General features: G+C 50.6%; 1 protein-coding gene across 1 annotated transcript; it reads left to right on the top strand.

The window, feature by feature from the left end:
- The first annotated feature begins 3,770 nt into the window (after positions 1 to 3,770).
- Positions 3,771 to 21,660, top strand: URM1 (ubiquitin related modifier 1). Its single transcript, XM_072352986.1, has 5 exons — positions 3,771 to 3,857; positions 6,369 to 6,439; positions 17,323 to 17,404; positions 18,423 to 18,471; positions 19,137 to 21,660. The coding sequence occupies exons 1-5, from the start codon at positions 3,823 to 3,825 to the stop codon at positions 19,203 to 19,205; spliced, it is 306 nt and encodes a 101-aa protein (XP_072209087.1). The 5' UTR covers positions 3,771 to 3,822; the 3' UTR covers positions 19,206 to 21,660.
- The last annotated feature ends 1,134 nt before the right edge of the window (positions 21,661 to 22,794 follow it).

The raw sequence follows: 22,794 nt of genomic DNA, 5'->3' as shown, positions 1-22,794 counted from the left end.
TTTAAGCAAAGCCAAAGAGCTTTACAAACCAAATGTGCTTTTCGCCATGGAGATGACCAACTCTTGCACATCTGTCACTCCGGACAGGGGCGATATTAAGAAAAACAAGGCTGTAACTTTTGCTCTGATCAGTGTCCCTTTCCAGCTCTCAGTCCAGCCCAGGCTGTGTGGAGGCTCTGCAAGCTGCTCAGGACCATTCTGCCTGAAATTACTTTCTTCTGCTCGCAGCCTGTGAGCAGCTTTAAAGCTGCAATGCTCCCAGCCTCCTCTATCACTCTTCATGTGCTGAAGCCCTCACAGACAATGCTGCCTGCTCCTCCCAGCACCAGCCGCACAGCTTTGCCTTTAAGAAGCGTTCTGGACCTATCCTTTGGTGTACACCCTTTAGAAATGGAAATATGCGATTCCCCTGAGTAGTTCCAGTGTGTCAGCAGGCCTGAGGCTGGCAGTGGCTTTGCCTCCTCGGTGTCACGGGCAGCCCAAGGGAATGGTGGCCTGCAGAGAGCTCAGTGCTGTGTCTGGGGGCAAGGAGTGGCCGGCCACGTCCCTGCCTTGTGCAGGAAGGCCTCACAGGGAGCCTGGTAGCTGCTCAGGAACCAGCTGCCCATGGCACACAGCAGGGTGTGAGGAGTGGGGAAGGCACAGGTGCTGCTGTTCTCTGCTCCAGTCTGTCTTGTTTCACCAAGGCTTCCAAAATAACCCGGGGCTTGACCCCTCCTTTCCTCAGTGAAAAGCATCTCTTATGGGCACAAATGGTGCAAGGCCAAGAGCTGGGACAGTTCAGGTCTGTCAGCACGGACCTGGTGGCACCAGGCACAGCAGATAAGGGGGCTGTGAAGATGGTGGTCTTCCCCTGTGTGGATTGGCACCACTGCCCAGATCCTTGTCTTGTGAAGCAGGATCTGTCCTGCTCCATCCTCGTGGCTCCCTGTGGTGCTGGGATGAGCGCCATCGGTGCCACACCGACACAGGCAATGGTGACGTGAGCCTCCCTCCTGGCCCCCCGGCCGCAGGAAGAGGCTAACGGCGGCGGGCGAGCCGTGTTCTCAGCTTGGAGTATCGCTTTCAGCTATTCTGAAGGTTAAACGCCTGTTTAGAGCTCCCTATTGAAGGTGGAGACGGGGGTGCGCCATTGTTCGGCCGCCCTCCCGCTTTGTCTGCCCGCTCTCAGGGGCGCCCTGAAAGGGAAGCGGCCCCGCGGCCCGCACCCGGCAGAAGGGCTCCTGGGGGAGAGCCGCTTCCTCCGCCCTAATGACATTCAGGCCTCCATCGGTTCAGCTCCCGCTTTCTTTCTACTGCAGTTTAACCCGGGCACAGAGGCCGGGCTCCATCTTACTGATCTCTGCTTGACACCCAATTACCACATGAATGGCAGAGAAAGGCTGCAAAAGGCTTTAACTCCCCCTGACCCTCCTTCCCCTCTGCCCGCTTCCCCCTCGCCCCATCCTACCCCGCACGGAGGGAGTTCAAAACTGAGACTGGAAATCAAACAAAGCCCTAAGCGGGGAAACCCATTGTTACCGCCTCGGAGATGGCTCCCGTTTCGCCATCCATTGTTCCCCTTGAAGTTTGACTTGCTGTGTGGAAGGATGCGAGCAGCTGTTGGCGCATTCCCCTGATGTTTTATTGAAAAATAATTGAATCGTCAGTTTGGGGCTCGCTGATAAAATGTTTCCTCGTAGCACTGGGCCCTGCCCTATTCATAAAGTACCTTTCCATGTAAAACGTGTTGGCGACCTAAACCGTTTCCTGCTTCGATGGAGGGATGCCCCTTCTGCGCTGGAGGGAGAAAACAAGCAAGCAAACGGAAAACCAATAAACCAAGGGCTGAGACAAGAGAAATCAAACCATCTTTACTGCGAGGCTGAATCTCCAACCTGTCCTTTTGTTGGGTGTAGTTAAATCTGTGGGAGGGGAAGGCCAGGACTCTGAGCCCTGCTCTGCTTGGGGAAGCATCAGTGACCAGGAAACACTGGAGCCTGGTAGCAAGGAAAGGGTGTAAAATAGTAAAAAATAGAGGTCTCACTTAAGTTAGCACAGTGACACATCCAGCAAGAGGACAGTGTGTTACAGCAAACTGAACACAAGGCAGGGACCTTGACTTTATCTGTTCCTTCTTTATGTACTCGATTATCAAATCCCATCAATGCTTACAGCACTTCAGAAAGAACAACATCAGCATTACGTTTTCTCAAGGAGATTACATGCTTTCTTCTCACCTCCCCAAGCATATGCCGGTAAATTTGTGATGCTCTGATTTCAGCGCTGGCACAGAGATGGGAATTGCTCCCCTTCCTAAGCACACATTGTCCATAAAGATGTCCCCCATAGCTCATGTGCTTGCTGACTGTACTTCCAGGGTAACTGTTAACAGTAACCAGCTTCCAATGCTTGAACAAGCCGAGTTGCTATTTATGATTACAGTTCACTCTATCTCTTTCTCTCTTTTTTTTTTAATTTCTTTTGCCTTTATGAGGAAGCGCTAACACTAAATCTGTAGTGTTTTGTTGCCTTTTATTGCTCAGGAATCAAGGTTTCCAGGAGCCACTTCTGCTATTATTTGCCCTCACAAATTATTCCTGGAAGCAGGAAGAATAGCTCATAGAAAACCCTAACTACAAACACTGATCTGGAGCCCAGATTACCAGATCTTTTGTAAACAGTGCTTCGGTCACTTCTGAAGGGTATACAAATTCTGTCTAAGCCGTCTCTTTCCTCTGCCTGTTTCCCATACAATCGCTTCAACATCCTGAGCCGTATCTCCGAGATACTCAGAGGCCTCGGGATTTTAGTTTAGAGATATTTAAAATCCAATTGGAATTTCTGGAGGGAGACCACGGGCCTGTGCCATAGCATAACCCGCAGCAATGGCAGCAGCACCCCTCGTGCTGGGAACTGCAGAATCTTTCCAGGGGCCCAGCAGGGAGATTGCTCATCTCCCAGAACAAAAGGCAGCTACAAACACCACCACCTTCTGCTCTCAGGGTTAGGCGTGCCTTGACCTCTGTTAGCATAAACGTAGAGCAATCTGTCTGCGGAAATTTATGCCCGTTACATATAATGCATAATGTATATGCATCTATATGACATTTCTTTCTGCGTGTGTGCGCGTGCACATGTATATTTTAAAGCTGAACCTTCCGCTAAGAGGAGGGTTGGAAGAGGGAGGGTGAAGGGCTGCAGTTTTCCTCCGGTGCTTCGTGTGCTCCACAGTGCAGAGCAAGGAGCCCGAGCTGCAGCACAGCCCAGCTGTCACCACCATGGTGTGTCTGCCCCAGCACGTGCTTCTCTTTCCCTCTGGGGATGGGAGGAAGGAACAAACGGGTGACAGATGTGCACCGCGCTATTCATGCGCTGCGGACAGTGACCGATGCTGCGGCCATCTGAGAGGCCGAGGGGACGCGGAGCAGCCTGTGCTTGCTGATGCGCAGCAGCGCCTCGCATGCTGATGGCAGCAGTGGCTGCCGGGCTGAGCCGTGTCTGCATCCCCACAGCAACATCCATCATCTGCAAGGCAGGAGGTGAAGGCCAGGCTGGCCTCGCTACTGAGAAGCTGCTGATGCAGCTCGTTGATAAAGCAATCTCAGCGCGCAAAGAACAACTCGGTGAATGGCAAGACGTGAATTTAACGCAGAACGGGTGTTTCGGGTTTCGTTCTGGGTGCCTTGTAAAAAGCTTAGGCTGGAGATCCCGGCAGATGAGGTTATCTCGCAGGCCGCCGCCCCGGCCCAGCCGTTGCCAGAGTAACGCGGCGCGGCCGGAAGGTCTCTGGGGTACTTCCGGCGCGGCCTGGGCGCGCCTTCCCTTCCCGCCGCCGCCAAGATGGCGGCGCCCGTGTCGCTGCAGGTGGAGTTTGGGTGAGCGAGGGCGGCGGCGGGAACTCGGGACAGGGCTGGGCGGAGGGCAGGGCCGGGCCGGGGCCGGGCCGGGCTCCTCCACCAAGAGCAGGCCGCGGTCGTGAGGCGGAGCGGCCTTGGCGCGGCGGCTGAGCCTGAGGCCTTGTGGGAGCTGCGACCGAGCCCCAGGCGCAGGCTGGTGGCAGCCCGGTGCCGCTGCTCGCGCCGGGTCTTGGCGCTGCCCGGTCCCGGCAGGGAAGCAGGCCGCGGTGTGAGACACAGGGCCGGGCTGTGCGTGCGCTGTTCGCGCTTTCCTCCTCCCCTCAGACGGTACCGTTTGTAGTTATTAAAAATACTAATAAAAGCTTCCCGCTTGCTTTCCAGCTGTTCTTTCTGTGTGCGTGTGTTCGCGCTGTGTGCGCTGTGTGCTCTGCCCCAGCCCTTGGCTCAAGGCAGCACAGTGCGGCTCTGCACAGCACTCTCCTCAGGGTCTGTGCTGCCAGCGCTGTGCCCGGCGGTTGGAGTGCTCGCGGGGCACTGTGAGCGGCTGTGAGAATACTTTGCTAGTTGTTAAAGCCTTCTTTTAGCAGAAGCTACAAGGCTGCTATTTATGGGGCTTTTCCCACCCTCTCACAAACACAGACATGTCATAACCCTTTAAATGCCTCTCTCCTTAAGAATCCTTTCCTCAGTCTTTCCCGCTTCCAGCTGCAGTAACTCTCCTAATTTTCCCAGAAGAGTGAGATGCGTTTTTGCTTCCCTTGGAAATGCATAAATGAGCTCTCTATGTACGAATTGCAGCTGAGTTCTCTACAGCGAGCGCATTACAGAAGGACCTTATCTTGCAATCTACATTTTTCCGCTGTAACAAAGCGTGACCTTGTTTTCATTACATAAAAAAATGTTTTTCATATCATTACTGTGACTTGTTCTTCTGCGCGAGTCTCAGCTCATGTTAATAATTGCTGCTTCAAATTTCAGATAACTATTTTTTGTGAGCTGGTGGGAGAACACCAACAGAGTGCTCTTTAGCAGAGTTTCTGCATATAAGTGATGCTGCTGAGGGCACAACAAGGGTTCTGTTGTGCTCCTCTATGGCAGAGCCAAGAAAAACCTAGTGTGGCATTTTTAGATATTGGATTTAAAGGAACTTTGTAAGATGGGGATGTATCTTTGTTGATATTCAGGTGAAGGTTACTTGTTCAAGATATTTCCCTTTATTGAGGCGGCTTTCAGAAGATGCGATGCACCAGTAAAGGTTTCCGGAGTGTAATGTCATAAGAGATTAAAAAAAGCCAAAATGAGATTAGTGCTTTGTGATGTTCTTTCAGAACGGGTTGGCCATTTTCCTATTTTCCTATAGCTGTTGAGCTTTGAGATGTAGATTTCTGAACAGCCCATGCTTTGGCCGCCCTGTTCGGTCTGGAATCAAGAACTGATGCTGTCGGTTTCTGTGTCACGTTTTGCACAGTAGCACCCCAGTTTCCTTGTGTTTCTGCTCACATAATGGTTTATAATTTCCTAAGCCTGAGTTTGGCCTGCTGCCTCAAAACCTATTTATATTTGTAAAGCTCAGGGCATTCACAGTTGTTCCTTTTTCTTTCCCCACAAATTGGACATAGATTAGGAATGTGCTGAGGCTCATTACATTGCACTAACAAAATCTTTTTTTTTAAGAGTAGGAGATAGGTGTCTGCACTGAATTTAAATCCCATTATTTCAGGTGTGAGGGCAGCTCCTATACTTGCTCATCTCCTTATCTTCAGTGTTTTGTTCACAATTCATCACTTAAAAAAGCTGTGGCTGCAGAGACCTTCGCTTTGTTCTGTAGGGCTAGAGCTGCCAGTAAGCTCCATGTGTCAGAAAAGGGGGTTGTGTTGTTCAGTGGAGGAAGATGTACTTTCTACATTCACATGTAACCATCGCTGCTTGTTTCTCCCAGTTAAGGCCCTCATGAGAGGGCTGTGCCTGTGTCAGGCAGGGGTTGCTAGGGCTGGAGGATTCCTGGCCCTGCCTCTGACTTGCTGTGTAACCTCGTATGAGTCACTTCCTCTCTCTGCTTACAAATGGAAACTGGGGAGATATTTGTTCCATGAGAATATTACTGTTTTTCACTTCTGTGAAACCCTGTGAGGCTTCTGGCTGAAAGGTGGTAGAGAAGAGTAGTGTCGTGTGGCATCTCTAGTACTGTTTGAATTGGAGCGGTGCTGATAGCTGATGGGAAAGGCATTGTTAGGCACTGCACAATGTTCTGAGCTCTGTGGGATGGCAGCCATCCTGTTCTGCTGTGCTGGTGCACCATGGGGTCCTGGCCTGTGACTGCATCTCTTGTGTGCGATGACAGTAGGAGATGGTGATTTCCCCATGGGACTTGTGGTTTGTGAGTGGAAAAAAAGGCAAAGAGAATCCAATACTAAATCAGTTTCTGTGATTTGTTTTCCGTATCGTGGCATTTACTTAAAATAACCTTTTTGTGCTGTCTTCCTTCTGACAGCAGAACAGAAACTCAGTCGTTTGTTCTTTTTATTTCAGAGGTGGTGCAGAACTCTTGTTCGACGGTGTAAAAAAGCATCAGGTGACCTTGCCTTCTCAGCCAGAGCCTTGTGAGTATCTGAACCTACTGGATAACTTGAAAGAATGACAACAATTGAAAATCGTTTGCAAAACAAAGCTGGTTTTATGACAGTTCTGTTAGTTTACAAGTATGAATGTGTTTTGAAAGCACTTTCAGCCATGCTGTTGGTTGGATAGCTTGGTAGATGCTGTCTAGACTTCAAAGTAAATACCAAACAGAAGTGATCTGAACATTTTCTTTGTCCTCTAAGCATTTCTCCTTATGGTTGTGCTTACTGCAGTCACAACATAATTTTGCTGCAGGTTTGCTTAGAATTTTTTCAGCTAGATAGCAATGCTTTATACCATTCGAGGGTGGGATTGTAAACTGAAAAGATACAAAGCATGAGGGAATGTGAACTGTTAATATCTCGTGAATGGATCATACCACAATCTGTGTACTGTGAAAATCCAGGCCTGACATTTTCTTGCTATTCCTGTAATTGCAGATCCATGAAAGTACTTGGAAATAAGTATGTGTAATTCAAATGTAATGGGGCACTGAAATAGTGTGCTATCTTGTGGTTAGTGACAGGGATTGTGAATCCAGGAACGTGATCTGATGCTGATTGGTACTACGAGTTTAGTCATATTGCTTAACTTTCCCCTGTTGCTACTGAAGGAGTAGTGACAATTTCTTGTATCACAAGAGAGTTCAGCATTAAGTTCCTGCACTGTTAAATCACGTGAGTTCCTTAAACAGAAGGTGGTAGAGAGCTGCCAGAACACTCCCTTGGTTGGTTTATAAACCTGGGGGCTAGAGTATTGCTTTCCTCACTGTTCTGTAATTTTAGGATACCCACTGACATTGACTGTGTCAGAGGTATTCACATGGTGATCAGACACTCAAGAAGAAGGGGTTATTACGTGGGGTGTTTATTCCTGCCAGGGGAAGGGGGAAATTGATACCAAGGAAGCAATTCTTCCAGCTCGATGGCTGTCAGCGGTATAGTTGTGTGTGGCCTAATCCACTCCCACTTGAAGCTGCTGGGAAGGCTTCTACAATCTTCACTAAGAGCTGGATTTATCCTTTGGGATTAAACTTTCCCTGAAGATCTGGCTCAGTCTCATGGTTCAAACTCACAATCTTCAGTGATTCATTCCAGATTAATCCAAGAAGTTTTTGCTTCCGGCTTTTCACGCTGCCTTGTTTTCCAGATGCTGCTGTCCCTATAACAAGAGGCAGAATGGACTGTGGGCCCATGTGGTAGTGCTTGTAGCTTGCTGTTTTCATGTGTATTAGATGGCAAGGTGGTTTCAGTTGTTAGTCTGGTTGTGCATTGCAGCAGCTCAGAAGCAGACACTGAATTATGAAGCTTATGCTGTTGCAGTGTTTACACTTAGCATGAGGATGCAAATGTGGGTTTAAAGCCTGACAGTAAGGGATTACTGAAGACACTTGTCATAATACTCTGGATCAGAATTATCTTGTAAAAGTGAGAAATCAGCAGAATTGAAAGGGAAATTTGGTAAATTCTTGCAGTTGTGTACTGTTCCTAGCGCCATTTGTTTTCCTCATTCACAGAAAGAAAGTTTAATTCAGCTGTCTCTGTGTAAATAAAGATATATATAGTGTGTTCCCTGCTGCCCTTGCGCAGCCACAGTTATAATGGTTAGAGGAACAGCTCAGCACTACGCTGTGTCCTGTTGCTTACCTTTCCTTTTGTGTTCACCGCTTATTACTCTGGGGAAAGGGTTGTAGTATGAGTACTGCTTGAAGACCTGCACTCAAAGCCCCATTTTAACTGATTTCATTAGCTGCCAGGCTTATTTTTGGCCATTTTGCCCTTTCTATCCCACTCTTTCTTTCCTTCTGAGTTATTTTTGTCTTTGCCCTCCTTTTATGCAGAGCAGCTCTCTCTGGGACGGGTTTTAATTTGTTTAGGCATTTTTATATATATCCCAGAGATGAAGTGAGGTGGAATACTGTATGAAGAAATTTCTGCCAGTATTTATGTGGGGGGAGGGAAATGCTCCATAGTTGACACGGGCAGCATTCTATTAATGATAATAATAATTACTTCAACAAATGATGGTGTGGTCGTTTCCTTTCTCCTGGCAACAAGCACCAAGTGGAAAATAGGTGGGTTTCAGAGCCAGTTAACTTTTCAAGGTTTGTTTCTCTGTCCCTTTCTGATGCCTGAAGATGGGCTCCTGGAGGGATTAGGAAAGGCAGGAGGAAGAAAGCTGCAAGTGGGACAAGAGCAAGCCACCAGGGGTCTAGCCATGTGGCAGGACCTATTTTTATTATCCAAGGGGCTTTTTGTATCCCTACAACGTCAGTAAAACAGCAGTTCTTTATTTCCAAAGCGGAGCTGCCTTGGCCTGTGTGTTGAAGTTGCTGCCAAGCAGGAACTGAAAAAAGGTGTGTTTTATCTGTATGGGAAGACAGATTTCCATCAGCCACGCTTAATGCAGAGCTGTGTAATCTTTTGGAGCTGCTGCAGAGAGGACCTCAAGTTAAACAAGAATCTTGTCCCATGTTGCTGGCTATTTTGATGATCTCATTGATAATGTTGTTAAAGGATATAAAGACATTAGTGCCCTGTTGGCTTATTCTGTATAAAAACAGTGTGTGGGGGAGAAAGCAGCTGGGGGAATAACGGTATTTGTCACATGGAGAGAGTATTAAATTGGCAGGGAAATCAACTTTATTTTCAAGCATCTAAGAGGCTATTAGAGACAATGGAGCATAAAAGAGAGAAACCCTAAATTAAAATCTGAAAATGTATTTGGCAGCTCCCTCCTGAAACAGGCCACAGTAATTTAACCAAGTGCTTCAGTAATCAAATAGATCATTGTATGACTGCTCTGCGAGCGATGTCGGAGCTCCTTCCTCCATCTCACTGGGACTCACAGTGGTGGGTTTGTCTGTGGTCATGCGAACTGCGTGGATGCTGTTGGGAGGGTAGGAAGTAGCTGGCATCACTTAACCCTTGTAGTGATTTCAGGTTTAGATCCGCAGTGTCACACTGATGAAGAGCGCTTACAAAAGCTTTCTGCTGTGCCCTGTGCTGGGGCTTGGGATTGTTTGCAGTGTCTCTGTTGTGCTGCGGGTTCCCAGCCTCCCAGTTCTGAGTTCTCCTGTGGTTTTGGTGCTAGGACTCGTGCTTTTGGAGCAGTGGTACCTGGTTCAGCTGTGATCACTTGGCTCTTGTGGGCTAATCCAGAGTTCAGTGTGTTTTGGCACGTACAAGTCTGGAAGGATAGATTTTTAATCAGTGTGTTTTGGTAATTGTTTGTGGTTTCCCTTTACCAAAACCCCAGGGGAAAAAAAGCTTGTTGCTAATCAGATTTTTTTTAATTATTATTATTTTTTTTAGAGGGAAAATTAAAATAATCTGCCAAGTGCTGCTTATGTTAAAATCCCCATAGCATGATTTGCTCCTCAAGAGCTTTGCTTTCCAGGGGCCTTGTTCTGCACAGCATGGAGGGCTGCTGGGAAGCTGGAAGCATTCATCTGCTCAGAAAGAGCCCAGGGATCCCAAGAGATCAGACCTGTTACAGGCTTAAACATACGGCGTGTGCTCAGAGTTGGTGGGTGCTATGCCAAAAGGCTGTGAAATCAGGAGAGGGGGTTGGTGTCAGTTGTCTGTATCGCCCAGCGCTGTTGCTGGGTAGTGTGTAGAGTTAGCATACTAAATCTGGGATGCATTTATTGCTCCAGTTTTCATTCCCAATGTTTTAAGACTTGTTTCAAACACGCTATAAAAGTGGTTTTGGTAATGCAGGGTGATGGAAATCCATTGATCTCCTGCAGCCAGCTCCTCTCTAACCACGCTGTACTACTTGCAGGTCTCAGCAGACTTGGGGCTGTTCCCCTCCTTGCGCGCCTCTCTTAGACAGGTAATTATCCACTGGGACAGGGAGAAGGTGAGCTGGTGGCTGGGATCTCAGCCTGCACTGACTCAGCTTGGAGCCTGGCTGCTCTTTCCAGCAGAGTGCCAGGAGCCCAGTGAGATGAAGCATCCCTGCCTGCTGCTCCTTGCTGGGGCTTCAGGTGGATGTCCCTGGGGCAGGGAAGGGGGGTGATTGCAGCCATGCAGGAGCTCTCCCAGGAGGCCACGCTGCAGGATCAGCTCATCCCAGGGCTCATTGTGGAAGGAGCTTCCCAGGCACCAAGAATCCAGCTCTTGTGTGTGACCAAATCCCTGTGATAACAAAGCCTGGCTTTTCTACCCTCCTTCCCAGCCGCTGTATTGCAGTGCAGGCACCTAGTAGGATAACCTTTCTGTGCCAGGCCCCCCCCTTCTCTGCTCCCTCTTTTCTCTCGGTGGGATTTGCGGTGCTGACAGCACTGTTCAGAGGGTGGCAGCGGAGCAGGGCTGGGAGGAGGATCCGGGCCCTTTAAACCGCTTAGCATGCGGTTCACACGGCTCTGGGCCAGCTGTTCCTTTCTCCTCCTGCCCTCACTCGCAGGAGTTGTTTGCTGAGCTCAGAGCTCCTGTGCAAAATTGCTTTTCAAAAGAGCCACTTTCTGCTTAATTAAACAATGAGCCGCCGTCCCTCTGCACATCTGTAAAGCTCCCTCTGCAGCCCCTTTATCCCACAAACTGCTCCATTCTTACCTCCATTCACTTGTAAATCTTACCCCCCCTCTCTTCCACCCTGATCATCTCACTGGCCCTTTCTTTTCCCCTTTCAAGTAAGACTGTGGGGCTTGGAGTATCTGTGGGGGCGGCTGGGCTGGGTGGGCAGGAATCGGTTTAATGGTGCTTGCCCTGTATGAAAGTGATAATAGCCGAGCGGTTTTGAGCCTGAAAATGAGAGGCAAAAGCTGGTACTCTGCTTGATTTCTGTATGCAGAGGAGTAAAATCACGGCGGTCACTGAGCTGTGACACTGACTCATCCAACGGAGTGTCCAGTAACCACCAGCAAGGCTGGAAGGGAATTAGGAGCCTGCTTCCAGGAGCCTTCCTCTCCAGCTGGCAGTGCCAGGAGAGCCCAGCCTTGGGGATTCCCTCTGCCAGGCTGTGGGGAATCCCTCTGCAGCTCCTGCAGAACCTCCTCCCGGGGTCTCACATGAGCTCCCGTAGCCTCGGGTTGTACTGAGAGGGTTTTCCTTCTTTGCACGCACACAAAACCCACAAGCCAGGAAAATGTGAGGGAGGAGAGATTTCAGTTTGATGGGTTCGGGCTGAGCGCTGTGCCTGCAGTTAGCAGTGCATCCTCTGAATTGTCTTCATGAGCAGCTTGAAAAATAATATTAACCAGCAACATTCAAGGTTAAGCAGGATAAATGAACGGAAAAGCGATGAGGTGGGGTATGTCTTATCACAGGGATGGACAGATTATCGCCAGGGTGATGCAGCATCAACCAGCACGGATTGATAGGGGTGAAGCAATGGGAGTTGGGTGTGCAGCAGGAAGATTTCTGACTGCAGGAGCTGTTGGACCATGGCACAGTCTCCGTGGACAGGACAACATTGCTCAAGTGTTGCAAAATCAGAGTGGGCAAAGCTCGAGGTGGCCTTTTGTGGCCAATAATTCTGCACTGGTATAGGGATGAAATCACAGGAGCTGTTAACCTGCTGTTTTTAATGCCTGCGATTCCTAATCTGGCTCTTTGCTGCCCATGCAGCAGTCTCAGGCTTTCCTGCTTCCTTCCTTTGACAATTCTGCACGAGAGGCAAGACTGTGGACCAGCACTTGTGATCTGTGATCCTAATGAAAAGAGACAGTTTGGTGCGCTGGCATTTATTTGGGAGTCTGAAATGACAATAGCATGGGGTGTTACGGGATTAGATACTCTGACTTTGGAAATGTGGAGGGATTAGGTTTACCCTGAGGATCAGCTCGGAGCTGCTTTCTGGTGCTGGGAGCTGATGGATGGGGAAGAATGCTGGGCCGGGGATCCCATGAATTTGAGTTCTCTTCCCAGCATCCCACTGGGAGCAGAAGATCCCAAGCAGCTCTACAGCTTGTGGGAGCTGTGATACAACCAGAGTGCTGAGAGCTGCACAAGGATGGTGAGATCTGAGTCGCCGTGCTAGCAGCAGGGCAGAGGAAGGGCCCTGTGATCCCTGCCTGTTGTATGGACACGCCAGGGTGGAGAAGACCTCTGCTGGGGGTTTCTCTCCTATCTGAGAAGTGAGAAAAGGACATTGCAGCACAATTAGAGAAGCAAGAGCTTGATGTTTCTGGTAGCAGATGAGGACAGATGAGAGGAACAATTGGGATTCTCTTGTGTCTGGCTGTAGTTACCCCCTAATTTTTTCCATAGTACTTAAATCACTACATGGCAGGATCTGCGCTTATCAGAGAAAATGGATTTTGCTCTCCTTGCTCTGCACAGTGAGCAGCCCCTTTTGCTGTGACTCCATTTCTCTTAAGCTGTTCCAGGTCTTCTGCAGTTTATGGCACACCATCATCTGCTTCAGTGGGCGATTTGCATTTCAGATGGGAGGCTGGAGGATCCCTCAGGTGAGGGTTTGTAGCAGCTCTCTTAAAGTGCTGTAAGATTCAAAAGCACACGGAAGGCATTCACCTGAAGAGGGTGAGTGTGGAGCAGGGTGGCTGCTGGGGAAGCAAACTGCTTGGGCAGGGGAAGGGGAATGCAGCTTGTCTTTCCATCCATTTCCGTGCAGGCAGGGGGAATAATGGCAGAGGAGCGGCAGGGAAGGGGCTTTGTCATGGTTACAGGCCAGTGGCGGAGAATGTGGGTGGAGCGGCGCTCATCCCGAGTTAGTGACCTCAGCAAATTGGAGCTCAGCCATGGTCAGTATGATAAATGATCTTATTCTGGGTCAAAGAAATGGTACCCCATGGGGAGGTGTCCATGAGGCAGCCCAGGAAAGCGCCGTGCTCCTGCAGCACTGACCCCTTAGTGACCAGTGCTGCATATATCTTCTTTATTACAGACCAGAAGGGAATTTTCCATGGTTCACCCATTAGTGGTTCCTCTGTCTCTGAAATAAGCTCCCAGCTCTGTTAGCAGGGCCAGACACAGGGGCGGTCACACCCTCTGGGTGCCCTTCAGGTGCTGCTGTGTGCTGGTTTGGATATGGATTATAAAGCAGGGGGACGTGGAAGTGTCTGAGCACTGTGTGTGTGTGTGAGTGAATCTGTTCGTGTCAACTAATGCCGGCTGTGCAGAATCCTTCTGTGTTTCTGTGTACTCATGGGTTCAGAGTGAGGTTCCCATAGCACAACACCAGCTCAGTGTTCCTTATTCCAGTCACCTGTTTTCTCTGCACACGGTGGGTGCTCTCTCTGCTGAGATGTCACTGACCAACCCATCAGGCCAAGGAGGTTTTATAGAGCCCTGGGAGACCCGTGGATTTCAGCCCTGTTTTTGAAGGTGCAAGTAAAGCTGTGCTCTTGTTTCATGCAGCACTAAAATGGAGTCCCGGACGCGTTCCTCTTGCAGAGGAAGCTCAGCAGATTCGTTGCCAGTGAACAGCTGGGATAACGCAGAGGGCCTCAGAGGGACATGCAGGAGGACGGGGCAGGCTGTGAGCTTCTCTCTACCACAACCAGCAGTGTTTGTAATGCAGCTGGGCTGGTGGTGCCTGCAGGCTCACTGCAGTCCCTGCATCCTGTCCGCCTGCGTGAGGAGCCAATGACTTTGTGTCACTGCACGCACACTCTTGGTTTCCCTGAGCTGTGTGTTTCGCTGGGTGATTTGTTTTATGCGTGTGTTGTGGATTTGAGCTCCCATCTGTGCACTTGAACTAAGCAGGTTTCTCAAACGTTTGTCAGTTTTTCTTTCTTTTTTTCTTCTTTTTTTTTTTTTTTTTTAATTAACTTTAGATGATTTTCCCCGAGAATTTGGAGAGGTTTGATGTAGTGCAGGCACAGGCAGCAGAGCTGTCTCAGTATACAAATGAGAGAGGGATTTCCTACCATGTGCTTCAGTCCCTCCTTTGCAGTTTGGGAATATTTCAGCCTCCCGCTCTGCCAATGGCAAGGACAGTTCATGGTAACTTGAGTGTGGTTTGGGTGTGAATGGAACAGAGCAGGCAGCCAAATAGATTTCTTTGACTCAACACAGCGGTAATAACAGTGTATCCATCATTGCCATGATGTGCTGGGCTTGAACTGGTGGGTCAGGAGCAGAATGCTGTGTCCTCACATCTCTCACCTGAGCCTCTCTCAGCTCCAAATGTGGTTGCATCTGCAGCCACGTGGCAGCACACGCAGTGCAGCTGTGCTTCTGCAAATAGCCAGTGCCTCTGTGCTGTGGAGGGGGCTCTTGAAGCCCCAGCAGGAGTATAAATGCCGACTGATGTGCTGCTTGCCCAGATCAGGGTAATTTCTTTTTTAACTCCTTCTACATCCTTTGTGCAGGACATGCTGTTTTCACAGCAGATCCTCAGCCCAACAAGCTGGAAGGCTGGACCAGTATGGAAAGAAAATGTCTTAGGAACGCTGCATACGTCACATGAAAGAGATAAGCAGTTGTGCTGTAATTTACCTCTTATTATTTCCATCATGATACCATGTAGGATCCTGAGCTGCTGATCAAGACTTCTATTCAAGGCATTGAGCTGTGAGATGGCTCCTCCCTGGCCCACTTGCAATGGAAGCAATTTTGTTCCTTTTCAATATCTGACTTGTGGGAGATGGTTCTGGTGTGGCTGTGGTCATTTTTCATCCTCGATAATTGATTTGTTCAAGTAATATCAGTGCACAGAATATAAAGACATGAAGGTGGAGGGGGGGAGGGGGGGCTGAAATCAGTGCTGAGAAAGCAGATGAAAGTATTATGTCTTAAGGTTGGCTGTAGAGAAGGGGCCTTAATTTCCATTGCTGCCTGGAGCGGGGAAGCTCCATGCATGGCCAGGGTGTGTGTTTTTCCCTCCTGTATGCATGGACGTGACTGCTGGGGAGGAGTAAATGAACATAGGCTCAGGTGGGGCTGAAAATAACGTTTATTATGGAAGGAGAAGGGGTGAGGGAGCCTTCCAGTGCAGCCCCCCATAAATCAGCCCCTCCGCCCAGACTGCTCCGAGGTGGCTGCCTTTTATCCAGCTGGTGCAGCGTGCTTCTGTTTAAATGATCTCTCCCGAAAGGTCCCAGAGGAAAGGGCTGCTTATTCCATGCAAGGAGAATGGTGCATGGCACAGCTCATTGTTGTGTGACCTGCTGCAAGTGCATAAATATGAATCAGCTTGCAGGCAGTGCTATGGAGGGACCGGTGTTCCCTTTGTGCCCCCCCTTCCTCCTGAAGGCTCCTCTCCATCTTCTGCTCCAGCCTTCAGAGCTCAGTGATGGAGAGCAGAACCGGTTGGGTGTGGGATCCTGAGGGCTTGGTGTTGCAGCAGCATTTTTCAGGGCACGGGAGACACAGTTAGCTCTCATTCTGACTGGCACAGTGTGTCTTTGAGTGTGCTCCTGTCTCCAGTGTCTGTAGATATCAAAGCAGCAGAAAATGGTCTATTTTGTGCTCCGAGCTGCGTATCATGATGGGGCAATCCAGTCCCACACAACTCTTTCTGCTGCAGTTGTGCACAACAGCAATCCCCATTGCTCCTCTCAGCCCCACGCTGGGACCGCTGTGCAAAGTGAGGACATGAGATGGGGGGATGGGGCGGGTCATGGAGGATCCATCTCCCCTTTTCCCTGGGAATAAAGGTCTCCTTCTGCTGCAGGGATAACATTATTAGGAAGAGCCCCAGCTCTGCAAAGTGCCCACAATGCCATCAGACCCCATTGCATGTCACAGGCTGAGTCGAGCTACTACGAGTGTTTGTTTTTGCTGAAGGTGGGTGACACACAGCAGGGAGATGTGGGGACCCACGTTGCCCACAGCAGCTGCAGCCCTCAGTGGGGCATTGTGCCTTTGGAGGGCTTCCTCACACCTCTGAAACAAACAGAGCTCTTTGGGGGGCTTTCCAAGGGCTGGTTAAAGGAGATCCCAGGAGAATTAACTGGTTGTGGATTCAGAATGACAGAGTGGTTTGTGGAATGGTGGAATACAGAGGAGAATGCAGGAGAACTCCACGTTGCAATTTGTCAGCTTCTGTAAACCCTGTAACGGATTGTGCCCCCCCACCATCACTTCTCACCTCTCCAATAGGAAATTAACTGATGCTATCGCTAAAGAAATTGTTTTTGCCTCACAAAGTAAAATTGATACTATAAAAACCCGCCAGCAGTGTCTCCTCCTCCTTTTACATGAAGACAAATCCTCCCTGTCACCTACTGAAATGGAAAGATAAAGGCTGAGCTTTAATAAGGAAGCCATAAGCACGGAGGGAAGGAGCTGGTTGGGAGGGCAAGGGATGGCACAGGGAGCAACAGCAGTGCAGTGCTGGGCAGCAGGACAGGTGTCCAAACCACAGCAGTCATGGTCAGTGTGTGTGTAACACAGGGCTGGATACGTGCTCGTGCCCCAGACTCGCGTTCTGCTGGTGTTGGTACCTGTAGTGTCTGCCCTGGGCTCTTGGCTGCTTAGGCGTATTTCTTTGGAGTTTTAAAATCACATTAAACCCACACATGGTTAAATATCAGTTTGTTGGGCAGTAGTGGGATACGTGGGACGTGCTAAGGAGATCTTATCGTCTGCAATCTCCTGCTGGACTGGTGCTGGCTCCATTAATTCTGTGGGCTGCGTTAACACAGGCAGGTACAGCACAGTGAGGGGTGCAAGGAAGGAGTGCACAGGCCATGGGGCTGCCTTCCTTCCATACCCCAAACACCACCTGGCCACAGCATTGCCACACCATGCACTGCCTGGGTGAGGGTTGTGTGCTACGTGCTGGTAAGGGGAGCTCTGTTACCTCCTCCTGTGGTTGGAGGTGTGCAGCTCTCCCCCTCTGCTCTGTGTGTTCTCCCCCCCCTTCTCTTTTGTGGATAAACGTTCACTTTGTTGTGGCATTGCCTGGGAGCTGTGAGCCAGCTGTAAATCTCCGTCCTTTTCCCTTTCAGGGGATATCAGAAACCTGCTAAAGTGGATCAAACAGAATCTGCTGAAAGAGCGGCCGGAATTATTTATGCAAGGGGAATCTGTGTAAGTACAGCTCGTGTCTCTCTCCCTGTCGATGCCTACCATTTGGAATACGTTTTTCCTGTTGGTTTCATAAAGTTAACATCCATGAAAACGTGGGGTATGCTAACGTGGTACTGGGAGGGAATCCCCTTGGTTTGGAAGCAGCTCCAGACTGTACCTCCCATTGCTCCGTGCAGACCATGTCTTTCCTTTACAGCCCTCACCCCCGAATCCTTAAGCCTTAAATGTAAAGCAGGACCACCTATAATTCCTCTGTGTTGTCACCTGGAGCAGCATAGCTCTTGTATCCTCAATTCCAGCCATGTTAGCAGGTCTGTCCGTTCCCTGCTGACATCGCTGGGACCGAAGCAGTCACTCGGAGAAGCGCCAACAAATATTTCTGCTGGGAAATGTATTTTTATTGTCAAAATGGGGCCAGCCTCGTGGAGGGGGGGAAGAAAAAAAGTCCAGAGAAATGGAGCAGAGTGAGCCATGCAAGAGCCATCCCTGATGGCCGGGTGGCGCTGGGGGTGCTTAACATTCGTCATGGATCTTTGTGAGCTGAAGCGTGTGCCAGGTCCCCTGGTAACAGGAGACAATTGCAGGACACTGAAGATCAAAGAGGGGGAATCCCTTTGACTGTAATCAGGGGCTCTGAGTGCATCTCAGGTGTTTACTTGCCTTGGATAGTAGCACCAGAATAGCTTTCCCTGCTTTTGCATTGAGCTCTCTGCGCTCTGCTCTCTGCCTGGGTTTAATTACCTGGCTTTTCTACCTCACACGGAAACAGAGTCATCCTGGAGCATCCTCAGGAATGGTGCATTTTGATTCAAATGAGACCTGGGATTACTCCTGCCTCCCCTTTATTTGATGTAGAAAGGGCACGGACTGTACCTGTTTCTACCTCCATGCTAGGATTCCTTTTTCTCTTTGGCTTTACAGGCAGTCGGTGTGTGATCTGTGCTTTAACATCCCTCGTTCTTAACTATTTGTGAAGCTTTTAGCCGCCCTGTATCCTAATTATTTCTGTGTTCTGCAGGAGACCAGGAATTTTGGTGCTCATCAACGACGCAGACTGGGAACTAATGGTCAGTGCTCCCTCTCTTTGACTTTCTCCATTGAAAATATTGCTCTGTCTGTTACGTGGTTGCTCTCAGAGAGGCTGTTTCTGATTCTTGCCCCAAGCGAAGCATCTCGTATTTGAGAGGGAATGGGGGCAAACAGGGATCTTACTCTGTGTTGTACCTGCAGCCTCAATGCAACCTGCTGAGTCTCATCGGCCAGCACAGGTCTGAAGAGAGATGCTCTGTGATCTCTGGCCCACGTGTGGGGTTGCAGCCCAGAGGGCACCAGGCAGTTTTGTAGCCCCCAGCAGCCTCCAGACTGTGAGGCAGTTCTCAGCAGGTGAAGGCAGCCCTGGGGAGATCCCTCCCCAAAAAGGAGCTGATTAACACTTCCCCGTTTCAGCCCGCTGTCTCAGACAACAAACAGTCCCTAACTATTTTCCTGCCTCAGGCAACCACCTGTTCTGTCAAAACTGTGGTCCAGAAAGCGGTGTGTTCCTGGGATAATGAATGTCAGCTCCTTCTCTGATCTCTCTCACCTTTTGCTTCCTTTAAGATGGAAACATTGTTCCATCCTTCTCAGCTCTCCCTTAACACTCACCATCTTTTTATGAGCTGTTTTCTCTTTGCAGCTACTATTTGGAAGTGACATTTAAACCATTTCTCATTTTTTTTTTCTTGGCCTGCAGGGTGAGCTGGATTATAAACTCCAGGACCAGGATAACGTGCTTTTCATCTCGACGTTACATGGCGGGTGAGCTCCTGGAAAAAGAAGAGGACTTGAATCCAAACCCTTGGGCAAACAAACACCTAAACCCACCCGAACCTCTCTTGAACTGTCTGTGCCTGATCCCTGCATCATCCCACCACGTTCACTTGTTAACAGACATCCAAATAAAGCCACAGCCTGCTGCGTACTGCTACAGCATCCATCTCGTGGTCATTTCACCTCTCCTGACCACACTTCCAGGTACCTTAACGAGCAGAGAGAACCTGCTGCACGTGCAACAGTGTGTTTGTGTAGCAGGAGGGAGAGGTGTGCTGGGCGTTGTGTAGGGTGGTGCATCTTTGTAGGCATCCTGGGGGAGTTGTGCTTGCCTTGAGGCAAGGCCAAGTGCCTCTGCTTTAGTGCAAGGAGCTGGGATTCTTTTGGAGCACTTAGTGTCATGTAGGCTATTGCAGCAGCTGCAGAGATGCCTGGGGAAGGATGAGATGTGAAGTGCAAGGATACGAGAGGTGACTTTACTAGCTCTTCTGTGAGGTGGTGGAGATTACAGCTGCAGAGCCCTCTGTGCTGGCTCTCCACTTGTCTTGCTGTTTATCTGTGGGAAGCAGGCAAATAGGCATTTTTAGTTCTGTTTAACACCTTATGCCTCCTGCATACCTGAGCTGCGGCAAGGTGAAGTGCCAGTCCACAAATGTCAATTTACAGCCATTTGGTTGGAGGGTAAACAAACCCATGCCTGCTCTAAGACAGCGCAGAGAGATAAGGGCAGCAAATTATCTTTCTGTCAATGTGAGGGACAGAATTGATCAGCCTTCATTTCATTCTGTGCTGGCGTGGAGCTGTGCTGCTCTGGGAGGGATGTGGAGCCGGAGGGTGGGTTCTGCTGCTGGGTGACACCATGACGGGGCTGTGTGCTCTGTGTGACCACTCCTGCTGTCAGGCTGGGCAGAGCACTGAGGCCTGAGCACAGGGAAAACGTTGAGAGCAGGGAAGGCTTATAACCCTTCCAGTCAGTGGGAGGGGAGGCTTTTCTCTTGTGAGTGCAGTGGGGTATGACGGCCAGGATGCCACGGTGAGAGCGCAGGGAAGGGATCAGAGAGGATGGTGTGGACACCATGGGCCTGCACAGTGCTGCTGTGTTTCCTCCTCACTCCTTCCTGCTCAGCCCCATTCACCCATGTATCCACGTGGCTCTGGGAACATACACACAGTGCTTCCCAGCTGCAGCATTGCTGCCAGGGTTGAGGGCTCAGTGGGGACCCTCAGAGCTGACTTGCACCACTGCTGCCTGTCCTCCACCTCCCTGAGCTGCCAAGGTGGGCAGTGAGCATTGCAGGGCTGCAGCGCCTGCTTGGGCAGCCCGACCCCATCACTGCTCATCGCTCTGGAGTGCCAAAGAATAATTCCCTGTCTGACCTCTATGCTGACTCCTCCAACACGTGTACCCCTCTATGACTGTGTAGCTCCTGGCACCCATGGGCTGCAGTGCTGAGAAACCTCAACTTCAGAGCACGCTACTGAGGGTGAACCGACAGTCAGCCTGTTCCAAACCCAGGCACAGCAGCTCGAGTCCAGCTTGTGTAAATGGTACGGACAGACCACAGGCTCTTCTCTGCCCTGAGCTCGCTGCCAGAGGTGCTGTTGGATGAGGAGGATGGGAGGGCGATTCCAGGTGATGGGGGGAGCTGGCTGAAAAACAGCAAACCTGCTCGAAATGGCCTCAAACCCGGCTGGGGAAGGAGGTTTGTCCTCAGCGCTGCCGCCCACCCTGCCTCTCTGCTGCATTTCTGCTTTAGGCTGAGCTTTGCTGTTCTGATCCCCCCGGTGACAGGCTGAGCTCCTTCCTGGACAGCGTTATCCCCTGGCAGCGCAGGTACAACGCGGTGGCTCAGCCTCTGCCGTAGTAAAAGCTGCCAATCACCGCTGGGGATGTGGAGGTGAGGGAAGCCGGGCAAAGGGAGGGGAAAAGAGGGGAAACGGCAAAACCCTGTCACAAAGTTTCGGAAATAAAACCCTTCTAAAGCGTCCTTTGCCTCCGGCTTTGTCCTACATCGGCTCTTAGAGAAATTTTGCTCGGATCTTGTAATGCTTCCCTCCTCCTCCTGGGTTTCCTTGGCAGCCCCGGCAGTGCCGCTTGGCTCGCGGACTCATAATGCCTCACTGTTAAAAGCTTCGGGTCGCGCTTTCATGGGGGCTGCGAAGGAAGGAGGACGGCCGCATCCCGGCTCCCTGTTTCCCATCTCCGCTCCCGGCGCTCGGCCCTCCCCGTCCCCATCCCCGTCCCCGTCCGTCCCGCAGCCGCCGGGAGCTCCGCGAAGCCGGGCCGGGATCTCCTGGGGGGAGGAGGAGGAGGAGGAGGGTTGTGGGGGTAAAGCGGCTTCCCCGGTGCGCGGCGCGTCGGCAGGAGGAAATTAAATGAAACAGAACCGCGTTTAGAATAGAAATAGCGGAAGGATAAGGATCGCGGGCCGCAGGGTAGGACAGAGCGACCACAGCCGCAGAACCGCCGGAGCGCTCCCGGTTCCGCCGCGGTTCGGTCGGCGGCGGCCGCGGTCCCCGCGAGCGGCCCCGGTGCGGCGGCGGTTTGAGGCGCGTTAGGACGGAAGCAGCCGGCAGAGCGGAGAGGTGAGCATCGCCACCGCCGTTTATTTGCTTTCCTTCCAATCGTTCTCCCGCACCGCTCGGGCTCCGTTACCTTCAGGCGCTCCGTCGGCTCTCCGCCGCCTCGCAGCCGTCCTCGGCCCCGCCGGTGAAGTTGAAATCTCTGCTACAGATGTCCAGACACAATTCTTGGTTCGTACGGCTCCAGCGCACAAGAATTGCGTTTGGACAATCAGGAGCAGAGATTCCCGGCCCGGACTCGCGGGATCCGCAGGGAGAAATTCGGTCCGATCCTGGAAAAGAAGCACACGGCGGCCCCGACCCGGCACCGCTCTGCGGCTCCGCCAACTTTGGAGCTCGGCCGCGGCGCTTCCGCATCCCCGTCACCATCGAACGGCACCGCGACGGGTTGCAATCCGAGAACTCGTTTCTACCCAGCCTAAAAAAATAATAAAAATGAATGTAAAAAATATTGTAAAAAAAGAAAAAATAAAAAAAGGAAAAATAAAAAAAGGAAAAAAAAAAAAAGGAATAAATCAGCCTTTAAAAAAAAAAAAATCTTAAACCAACATCAAGAGAAAAAGAAATTATAGTGATACTAAAAAAGCAGCAAACGAAAAGCAGCGGTACGAACCCGCCCGGAGCGGCCGCTCTGCAGCGGGGCGCGGGGTCGGCTGCTGCCGATGGGGCGCGGTGCCCCCGGGGCTGTGCGGGGTTCCCGATGGCTGCGGGGTGCGGGCACGGACCGAACCCCCTCCTCCTCCTCCTCCTCCCCCCACCCCGGTCCCGCTCTGTCTCCGCCGCCGCTTCGGAGAGCGGATCGGCCGTTCGCAACCGCATCGTCCGCAGAATTCGGGCACTTCGAACATCGCCGAAATTGACGGATTGAACAAACGGGGACGGAGCGAAATGCGAAATAAAAATTCAAAATAATAATAAAAAAGGAAAATTAAGAAAAGAAGAAAAAAAGAGGGAAAAAAAAAAACCACCCAAACCCCACAAATCCAGGCTGCTGCCCC

This window comes from Excalfactoria chinensis, chromosome 18 (genome assembly GCF_039878825.1).
Source record: "Excalfactoria chinensis isolate bCotChi1 chromosome 18, bCotChi1.hap2, whole genome shotgun sequence".
Lineage (NCBI taxonomy): Eukaryota > Metazoa > Chordata > Aves > Galliformes > Phasianidae > Excalfactoria > Excalfactoria chinensis.
This window is presented reverse-complemented; position numbering and strand designations above follow the sequence as displayed.

What these genes read in the sequence shown, in the direction of transcription:
- URM1 (XM_072352986.1), top strand. Translation starts at nt 3,823, where the DNA reads ATGGCGGCGCCCGTGTCGCTGCAGGTGGAGTTTGG. An exon ending in GCCTTCTCAGCCAGAGCCTT is followed by an intron (nt 6,440 to 17,322) that starts GTGAGTATCTGA and finishes TTTCCCTTTCAG; the next exon opens with GGGATATCAGAAACCTGCTA. An exon ending in ACGCAGACTGGGAACTAATG is followed by an intron (nt 18,472 to 19,136) that starts GTCAGTGCTCCC and finishes CTTGGCCTGCAG; the next exon opens with GGTGAGCTGGATTATAAACT.